The sequence below is a fragment of the Phalaenopsis equestris genome, unplaced genomic scaffold (assembly GCF_001263595.1).
Source record: "Phalaenopsis equestris unplaced genomic scaffold, ASM126359v1 Scaffold001221, whole genome shotgun sequence".
In the NCBI taxonomy this organism is placed as follows: Eukaryota; Viridiplantae; Streptophyta; class Magnoliopsida; order Asparagales; family Orchidaceae; genus Phalaenopsis; species Phalaenopsis equestris.
Window position 1 is genome coordinate 152,583 of NW_018165660.1, and position 11,165 is coordinate 163,747.

The following is an 11,165-nucleotide window of genomic DNA, read 5'->3' on the forward strand; positions in this document are numbered from 1 at the left end:
AAAGAAAAATGTGAGTCCCCTGAGAAGAAGCTTGAGGTGAGCATAAAATCAAAAATTGGTGTCTCAATTCAGACATTCAAAATCTTTAAATCTTGCTCTACCAGATATAGTAATTCTCAACAAAAGAAGGGGAAATGATAAAAAAAAAGAAATCAAAGCAAAAAGAAAAGTCTCCCTGAGAAGAAGCTTGAGGTGGATGTACAATCAAAAATTGGTGTCCAAATTTCCCCTAATTAATAAGACTTGGAATACTCTCTTAAGAAAATTTTCAGGATATTATACTCAGGAAAAAGTTCAGCGATCTTGAGTCTTTTGGTTGGTTATTAATTGATTCAGAAATATCTTTGGAAAGTAAAAAATATTTTGATCACACGACCAAAATTTTGAAATCTGCTTAAGCTCAGAAAGAAAGAATTAAAGAAATGACGATGATATTAGGAGTTAATGGAAATTCAATCCTGAAGTCAAATCCTTCTGCGCCCAAAAAATACAACTTCAGCAACAATTCGAAAAACGTCAGAGTTATTCCTGAACAACTTTTACAGAATCAATGTCAAAGCAAGCGACAACTACTACAACGATGTAAAAGCAACGGTAGTAGTTGTCGCTTGCTTTAATGATCAACTACTGATTTCAAACTAATACAAACATCAAAAAAAGTAAAAGATAGGTACATATAGAAATAAAAGAAAAAACTCAAAAAACCACCAAGGCGTTGAAAAAGTGTGGGTCATCTCAATCTAGTCTTGCCTCTAGCTCTAATTCTCGGTAGGGATCCAGCTAGCAGATTGGTAAGATACTGATCATTACCCGTAGTAACCAAAGTATCATCCATAATACTCCTGAGCTCTAGTAGATCTACATTCTTCTTCTTCCTCCAAGAAGTGTAAACCTGTTATTCCTCCTCCGAAGAATCAGCATGATGGGATAGAGCTTAAGAAGAAGAATTACCAATAGTAGTACCCACGGTAGGTTCTGGAATATGTGAAGTATGAGTTGCCGCTACACCGGATACTTCTTGAAGAAGTGGAGCTGCGAGGCTCTTCTGATTATCAGTCTAAACACCATCATTTATAGGTAAGAGTCCATCAATATTGTTTTGTATGGATTTTGTAGGTGTCGGCATCTCATCACTCGTAGTAGCAGTAACAACAGTTTCATGGGAGGATCCTCAGGGGCAACAGACACCTCATGTCTGGTAGTATCCTCCTCAGGTAAAGCTAAAATGTCCACAGCAGTGGGGTTAGACCCATCCTTATTTACTTGAACCTTAGATTTCACATTAGGATGACGTTTGTTGCATTTAGCAACGTTTGATGACGTTTGTTGCATTTAGCAAGGATATGACCAAACATCTTACAGTGTGTACAATATGAGGGTTTGTGTACCATGATGATTTGTTGTCAATAACCATTATCGGTTATGCCCAGCCAAACTTCAGCAATATCAGGTAAAATAATATCCTTTTTCACAAGTATTCTGGCCACCGAGGGTATGATTAGGTTGAAAGTAGGCAGTCTAGTTTCAAAGGATCCCCAAGAATGACCCCAATAGATTAGAGAACCTGATGGTGAAAAAATGCAGCTTGAGACCAAGTAAACTAAACCATACCGGTACAGTGGGAGTTTCATGATTTGGGTCGAAATTAGGAGACCACTTGAGTAACTTCATTGATTTGCCTTCGATATTAAGATATTTCTTGGAGAAAATCTTGATGTAGTCTTCAGCCACTATTAGTTGGATCAACACATGTCTCATATCCATGAGTCTCACTTTCCACTTGCCTACTAACTTAAGATCATCAACATCTTTTCGATAACATCCATAGAAGGGTGCCCCCATTGAAATTTGCCAATAAGAGCAAACTTGAATTTTTCCGTCATAGTAGATATTTTTGATTCAGAGAAAAAAATTGATTTTTTTCCTCATTTCCTACTTCCCTTCTTAATAAAAGGACAATCATCTGCACCATCATGACATTCCTTATAACTTGAGGTGAATACCACTGCGGACTCCTCCTGAGGGTTACCCACCACGCAGGCAAATGAGACTTTGTCCGGCACAAACAAAGAAGAAGGAAACACCATCAGAGGTTGTAGGCGTTGAACTGTTGCGAGGTTGCTGAAAGGCAGGCTGAGGAGCTGTCGGGCGCTTGAATTTTTCCATCAGAGTGAAAATTTCTGATTCAGAGAAAAAGATTGCTTCTTTTCCACATTTACTACTCTCATTCTTACTAAAAGGACAATGATCAGTGCCCACACGAGATTCCTTACAACTTGAGGGGAATCCCACTGCGGACTCCACTTGAGGGTTACCCCCCACGGGGGCAAAGGGAGACTTTATTCGGCTCCACCATAGAAGAAGGAAATGCCATCAGAGGTCAGAGGTTGTGGTTAAACTACTGTCAAGTGCAGAGGAGCTGTCGGGCGGGCGCAAAAGCAGCAGCGCCGAAGTCGAAACAGGAGCAGAAGCAGAGCAGCGCCGAAACAGAAAAAAAAGGGCGCAGACGAAGTTGTGAGTAGCGATATCGAGCAGGTGTAGCGATGTCGATGGACGACGACGCGCACAGTGGGCAGCGACGTCGACGCCGACGAAGACACAGACGGATGGAGCGAGAGTCGATGATTCCTCTCCTTCCAGCGGTATCAATTGCGACCGAAATTGCCATTGGAAACCCTAGCGGAGCTCTCGAGCGTAGCCAATATTCTCCCTTCTTCAGTTGAACCCTAACAAGCAAAAAAATTTAACAGGTGAGAGCTCTGGCTCGGCTCAACACCCGCACGCCTTCTTCCTTCGCACGTTAATTCTCTCCACTGCACTCGGCTCCTCGCACAAACTATCACAGCTCATTCTTCCTCCCTTTCTTCTCCTTCGACTTGGTCAATCGAGATCAAGAAGAATACGGAGCACAAGGATCCTCTCCCGTACGAGCTCTCTACACCCCCTTCTCTTCGACCTAGCCACACTCACTGCAGCCACAAGATCATGGAAGTTCCGCTTCCCTCGTCGACTCTCAAGTAAGTCGTTTGCAACTCTTTATAAGCGATGTTCACCTCCTTGGCTTCCCGACACTTCTCGCTTCATCTCCTCCCTTCATTATTTTCTCAACCCCTCCTTTCCTCTTCCTCAATTCTTCATTTCCTCTTCTGCTGCTCAATTGTTCGATTACTCTCCGCTACCTTCGTTTCATCCCCATGCAACTAAAACTAGCTTTTACATAACTACGCGCTCACACAAAGTGAATCATGCAACGGCTTAAGGGAATTACACAATGAAGTGGATTACACAGTAATCTAACATCAATCGGAGTTCTATTCCAAGGATAAAAATGAGGAAGCGCCAAAGCATGCGCTCATATTATTTCACGGAGTTTTATCCATAGTAATTTCTACCCCAAATAGCAATTCTAGAATTCTTATCATGAGGATTTCACCGCACGATCACAGGTTAGATACTAAATTATCAAATCAAGGAAGCTACATTTCCTTCAATACATAGAATAAAATTGCAGTAAAATTCTTATCACAAAAAACCACCATGCATTTGCAGAATAACAAAGAATATCTAATTTAAATTACATGTGAAAAGTAAAATATAACGAGGTGATCTAACTAAATTACCAACAGCACAAAACATCCTTCATCCTTAGCTTAAAAGCCTCAAAAAAGCTAAATAATTCTGACATAGATGATAGAGATGTATGGATTGGGCCTTAAACGGGAGCATATTCATGTCCTGGAACAAATCATACTTAATAGCATTCATAAACTTATAATAACTTTTATATTATAGAGCTAATTGGATAATAAGACATACATTACCAACAAAAACTGATCTGCAATCCACCTCCTCCCTATTTGCTCCAGGTGCTACAACATTTGCAGGATCTATCAACATGATCCAGGAGAAAAAGTTGGTCAAAATGCGAGAATAAAATTATGAGCAGAAGAAAACAAGAGGAAGCTTTCATATTCTGTTGTAATTGAAAAATTATGCGTATAGCAAAAACAAAATGGTAAAAACATAATATAATAAGAAAAGCAAAAACCAAAATACAAATAGCAATTACAATACAGTAAAAGGGCTAAAATGAGCTTCAACAAAACCATTTACAATGATTATTTCTTAGAAAAGGTGAAATATTAAAAAAAAAGTGAAAGGTTAGAATACAGAATAGAAATCATGTTCTTATCCAAGTCTGAAAGATAGAGACACTTTTTATTCTTCCATTAGTTATCTAAAAAGATAAGGATACGATTTAATTTCCAAAGCAATTTTTACCAACATGTAAATTTTAGGCAGTCATCTAGATATGCTTGCTGCATCTCTGCTTCCCAAAAGGTCACAGCTTAAGGAGATCCCACAAAATTTGCAATTTGACATTGATAACTAACTGAATATCTCTGACATTGGATCAGAAAAAGGAATGCAAGAAGTGGATACATTTCTGTAAAACTCTCTTGGATATAAAATACGCCAGCTTATGTTTTCACCTCTTAGCATATAAACCTCCCAAATTTTGATCTTCAACTAGAAGAATAATCACGTATACAGAAAAAAAGTACATAAAGTATGCTAAGCAAAAGAATGCAAAACTACAGCTAGAATTAAGGAAATATAATAGGTTGCGGAAACTAACAAGACCACAAAAGTTTATTTAAAACCTAAAATGAGACTAATTCCGTAGGACCATAAGGACCCTATATGTATCCAAAAAATCTAACCAACTTCTTAGTGGTTAATGCAATTCAGTGTACCTAAATGATGCCAACAATCCCATAGATGTGAGGCCTACAATGCCACCCATGCATGACCTTTGGAATCAATGTGGTAGTGAGATCCCTATGTTATCAAGCCTTTAGTGGGAACAATTTAATAAGTCAACCTCAACTTCATCATATGTCCAATGACCAGTAGAATCATGATCAGCTATGGCCCATATACAACCAGTGGAGCATGGCATACAGACCCTTAAATGGAGCAATAATTCTTAGCACTAGCTACCCACGACCTTCAGGACATGGTTGGCATAGAATAGCTCACCCCCTATAACACCCTACTAGAAGGCTCTACAAAAGTAATAGCAACATTTTGGGAACAAGATACTTGGCCAAAATGTAACTGTGTGCACGCCATTCAAATATCATCAAACTACTGTAGTGACTTTGAAAGCAATTGTAAGTCAATGCTGGACTACAAAGAAATAAAACCTAAGAAAAATGTATAAAATTTCAAAAGTTCTTTACCCTGAGTGCTCTAGAATATTTAACATCCTAAAATTAAAAAATCTCATATCAAGTCGGGTGAGGTCAGTGTGAGCCTACCCTCAGTCATCACTGAATGTACAGAAAGAAATCAGTGAAAAAACCATGATATACACCTAAAAAACTTCCAAAGCTTGTATGAAAGCACTATAATTGGGTGTTTATGTTAGAGAATGAGGACTGAAATTGAGTCAAATAAGTGGTCAAACACATTTTGAGGTTTTTAGTGTGGCCAACAATTTGGTATCCCTACACAAATGTAATTTTCAACCATCCAGAGTGAATTGAAAATCTATCACATGGGAACTAGAAAAATCGGCCATAACTCCCCCTTAAGTGGATGATTTTTAACTGGATTGAAAATCAAATATCAAGAGCTCACTCAATCATCTAAAGGCATTATGATAGTAACCTGATCTTGAACATTCCTCAATCTTTGTAGAAGCTAACCAAGTCTTATGGGAATCATAAACCACGTGACCTACTCAATCCTAGCAAAACTATTGCTCTGATATTACTTACTACAGAATATCAGCCAAAAGATGATAAAAGTTAGGCCAAATACACCAATAGTCAAACTCATTTTCAAACCAAAAGATTAACTTTATAGGTGAAGCCAACCACTTGATATTTTTATACTGCAATATATTTCAGGCATCGAATGTGAGACAAAATTCCAAACTCTCACATGTCTTGATAGCATATATGGTCAATCAGCGTTACTCAGACAATACATTAAATTTGCATATGTTTTAAGCCTTAAATTTAAGTTTTTGCACTAACTGAATCTCTGAAACATACAGTATTGTTCTACACAAGTACAGGGCTAGCGGAGAAAAGAATAAAAGGGTGCCCTTTTAACAAAATTTAAACTATTCAAATCCCTCCAAACGAATTCTTTAAAATTTTTCATTTGCCAAACATTAAAGAAGGATTTACATCCATTCCACAAAAAATTTTATATATCTACATATATAATACCAAGATTTTAATATCACTTTACAACACTTCAATATTTGATTTCATCAAAACATATGCGTGCCAAAGAGCATTTCACTTTAAAAGAGTAAATGTTAATAATATTTTTATGTAATTTAAATTTCTTAGAATTATATATAAAAATATCATAATTTCTGCGTTAGTTATGTGAATACGTAAAAACAATGAAGTAAATGCCCCAACATTAAAACCATTGGGTTTTCGTTATCTGCAGCGTGAGTTCAAGCTTGGTTTTCTCTCTCTTAAAGATGGAAACCCCATCTTTCAGACATCCCCGATCTATTGGGCTGCAAACCCCATTCATGAGCCTTCATTGTCTATCAAAGTTTTCTGTAATGCTATTAGGCTTCCCTTCTCGCAAGTTTGTAAATCCCAAAAAGCCTTCTCCATGATGAAAGACAAAACATAAGGCCAAGTTTATGGCCTGATACAAAATTATGGCCTCTTTAAACCTTCCTGCATGACGTAATCTGTATATTTTAAAATAAACACAAATGATCCAATTAACCATCAAGTCTACTGAATTGGAGAGTTGCTTACAGTAAGCAAGTCTACTAAATCAAGTAAAATGGTGGAGAAACATCAAACTTACAAGTGCAAATGATTTGGTATTAACCCACCAACCCTAATCAATCATTTCGAGTGAGCTCAATGCTCATCGAAGTGTTGCATCCAACCTATGCCTAAGCCACCTCATGATGAAGGGTGAACTCTCACCTGAAACGCAAGCTTAATTCAAATATCCCTTCCCAACGCATCCTATGGATATAAAATAAATTCCTCTATTGGAGATTGAATCACCTTAGAAGCAAGAAATTAATCATCAATGAGCAACTACATCATCAAATGCCTAATATGGATATACATAGAAAATAGTGACAATAGCAAAAAATTCACATAAACCAAGTGGGTTCTTCAGTCATTCCCTTTTCAAGCTAAGCCCAAGTATGCTCTTAGATGATTGAATTGATAATGTCCTTCCTCTGAGTCATCATGAGTCATGTCATTCCTCTAAACCATAATTAAAAATGACTAATGCCTTTGAGCCACAATCATCCATGCTGTGGGCCTCTAATTCACTTAAAAAAGAAGCTCCACTGCATGCTTACAAGCCATTGTCAATCATTTTTAATAGCACTAAACAGCAACCAGTCATGCTTTGTCCCTTAGAAGCCTATTCAAGCCAAAATGAATTCCAAACTTCAGCAAGAAAATATATATCCTTTGGCAAATAATCACTCTAGTCTACTCAAGATATCTGAGAGAAGAAAATTCATGATAGCTAATCAGGCTTCTTTGAAGTTCAGACATAAGCCCTCTGCCATTGGTAGATTAGATCTACTAGGCCTACTTACGGTAATGGAACCATGAGATTTTTAATCTGAGTGACCACTAGTCCCCTTTTATGATAATTTTTTACCTAAAGTGATTATATCATACTAAATCAAGAGTATTCTTTACCTGCGTGTGAGAATGCAATTGACCATGTAGGTATGTAATCATAAGAGATCATAGAATCCCAAATTTTGATAAATTCTAATCAACTGACTAAAGGAAATCTCTGAAAAACTTGCCTAAAACTCATAATTCTTTTCAAAAACTCCTTAAGAGTGTAATACAATCAAAGAGCGTGAGCCTTTTAGAGCTCACACCCAATCCTAAAACAAAAATTTTAATGAGAAAGAAGTTGACACATTCAAGAATTTAAGAAAAAAAACAATAAAAAATAAAGGATAAAATCATAAAACAAATTACTAAATGGTTCTAAATGAGTGGATGTTGACAAAGAACAAAAAATACATCTTATTGAAAATTAAGAATCACATTATTAGAAAGAATAATTGTCTTCTAAAGTTCGTGAAAAGGTGAAGATATTTCTCTTCTATGATTTTTAAATGAGTGGAGAACCTATGAACCACATACACTCATAAAAACCTTCTAACAAGAATCATATCCATGAGTAGGTACACTTTGACATTTCCTCATATGCCTTCCTAAGTCTTGGACTTTACTTTTTGTAGCTTAAACAAACTCCCATAACCATCAAATATTGATAATCATGAAAAGCATTATGAAAATTCCCTAAGGAACAATAGCAAAATTTAAGTTGTTGGCATGAAATATCACCCCAAGAACTTAAATTATTACAAGAAAGGCCAAGTAAAATCCATTAATAAAAATTTGGATCTATCTTAGATTGTTCGTCAAATTATTACTCAATATCTTTATTTTGTGATGAAAAAAGATCAAAGTAAGTCCCCTGGAATTGGTTGCAACTTAATTGAATGTGATAGTTGTTGTGCATTGTCAAAATCAAAGATAAAAATGATTTAGGGTCTGTTTGGGGTAGCTGCAACTTCTCAGCATTTTAGCTGCAGCTGCGCTGCCCCATAAAACTGCTGCGGGGAAGCTAGTTATCTCTTTGTTGCAGCTATGTGAAAACAGGTGTGGGGCAACCGTTTTAGAAAAAATGATCATTCTACCTATGTTTAGTAAAGGATTTAGGTTAGATCCTTCTGCAGGAACACCTGAATTGAGGGAAAAGATTATTTTGGCTGTTGCAGAAGGATCTAACCTAAATCTCACAGAATACGAAATCATGCTTCTTCCCCATTTTACTTACCTTAATGCCAAATTAGTAAATTCGAGTAAATTCATAAGTCTCACGAACACGTCTTCTCCCTCACACGCCGTTGGTCCCGTCGATGCCTTCTTCTCCGGCGAGCTCCTCGCGACTTCCACACTAGAGAAGAGGGGGAAGAGGAGAGAGAAGACCGGATCGGGCCAGCAAGGTAAAAGGAATACGAGAAACGTCGGCGGCGGGGTATAACCTATGGCCAGCTTTTTTTTTAAATCCGCCGTGCCTCTCACTTGTAGCTCCCCCGCCGCCGCGTCAAACGAACGAAAACAGCGGCAACTTGCGCGCTGCTCTCCCACAGCTGCGCCAAACGGGGCCTTATATTTAAACTATCCATACATTTTAAATTTGTCACTATAGCCATGCTTGAAGAGTATAAGTTCAGCTATACCATATGGGGAGTTTAGATCAACATTGAAATTTTTTTGTGAAACTTCTCATGCTAACTATAAGCATGCAAAATTCAAAGAATATTTGGTCTCTCAGCTTATTTTGTAAAATTTATCAGCCATATTTGAATGCTTGATTTAGTTTTGATTAGAATTAGATCAAGATATTCTTGGTATTATTAAATTTATCTCATCAAGATGCTCTTATCTACAATAAGTTTGGTGAAAATAGAGTCCAAATGGTCTTGAAGTCGATTACATAAGTTTTTAATTCAAATACTTAGGTGCTTTAAGATCAAAAAATTGCATCAAGATTTATGTTTCACCTTAGGATTGTCCGGTGACTTAACAACTATTACTTCATGTGCTCAACACATTCCCACATAGTTAGCACTTCTTTATAAAGGTAAATTGCTTTTGTTGATCTCAAAACCCTCGGTTTATGAGCTATCTCCAAAAAAAAAATTTTGTCATAGAAGCAATGTAAGAAATCTACAGAAAACTAGATTCATTATCTATATTTGCACAGGACTAAATCTAATTATGGCATAAATCCTAGCAGACCGTAAAGACTAACAAAAACAAGAACAAGGATTTGAGCAAGAAGTGTTCAAAGACAATCTATACAGGCTTACTTCGTTCAGAGTGATTGAAATCAGTGTCAGAGCTTGCTTTGATAAGTTATACATGTTTGGTTTATTACTATGTAACAAATAATATATATATATTTTTTAAACTAATAATTTTAATTGAATAAATTTTTGTAACCTAGTAGTCAATCAAAATTTTTAGAAATACTACTCATATACATACATATATATATATATATTGCCATTGTGATGATCTTACATTTAACCGCAGCCCAAAAAATAAAACTAAATTGTCCTTATATAGTTATAGCTTAAAAAGCCACAACGCATACCGATATCATCTCCTAATAACATAATATTATATCGTTCCAATACTGGAAGCATAAATAGTTATAGCTTAAGGGTTTAGGGTTTAGGGTTTAGGGTTTAGGGTTTAGGGTTTAGGGTAGTTATAGCTTAAAAAGCCACAACGCATACCGATATCATCTCCTAATAACATAATATTATATCGTTCCAATACTGGAAGCATAAATACGAGACATATGAATAAACTAAAAAGAGATGCAGCTTATTATTAAAGCATGTTAAAAACAATAATAATACTAAAGAAAGAAGGCGAACCTTGCGTGGCTCCCATCTCCCTCTCAACCTTGGCCTGCATTTCACGAAGCGCGGCAGCTTCCTCCTCCATATCCTTCAGACGCTTCTTCATTTCGCCGAGCTCCTGCAACCAGAACAAAAACCATATAGAGTCCATAGCAACAACCATTAGTTTCGAATTAGGAATTGGGAACAGCTAGGGTTAGATTTAGATCAGGAAACAGGAATTTCAGAAACCTTGAGGGCGTCGACATCGACCCTTGCTATCTCGACGTCGGCGTTCAGTGTCTCCATATCGGTCTCCATCTCCGTCACGTCAGGGATCTCTGCACCATACACCTCGTGCTCGTCTTCGTCCATCTCCCGTTCGCTTCTAAGATTGCGGGTGCTACTAGCCCAATTATACGTCACGCTGGTTACAGGTGTTGCTCCTCAACCTGCCTAATTATTTGTGGATTAGTTTTTTTTAAATGATTTGCTATAAATAACTTAATTTTATGATACTAGAAACGCAATCCAGTCATTTAATTAATGGATCACAAGTCCTTCCCAGATTAATATTTTAAATGTTTTTTAAATAAAGTTTAGTTATTTATTATTATAGATTTTTTTACATATATAATATTAATGGATGCTAAAAAATTTAGGACAATAAAGTGATAATTTAAGTATTCACGAATATACT

General features: G+C 36.7%; 1 protein-coding gene across 1 annotated transcript in view; it reads right to left on the reverse strand.

Moving 5' to 3' along the window:
* LOC110033552 (polyadenylate-binding protein 2) overlaps positions 1-10,909 on the reverse strand; it is a 61,018-nt gene extending 50,109 nt beyond the window's left edge. Inside the window, exons 1-3 of the mRNA XM_020737573.1 lie at positions 10,718-10,909; positions 10,502-10,604; positions 3,817-3,887 (exon numbers count right to left, since the gene is read on the reverse strand). Of these exons, the coding sequence (XP_020593232.1) occupies positions 3,817-3,887; positions 10,502-10,604; positions 10,718-10,840 (297 nt within the window). The 5' untranslated portion in view covers positions 10,841-10,909. The remainder of the gene's footprint in view (positions 1-3,816; positions 3,888-10,501; positions 10,605-10,717) is intronic.
* Positions 10,910-11,165: the final 256 nt, after the last annotated feature.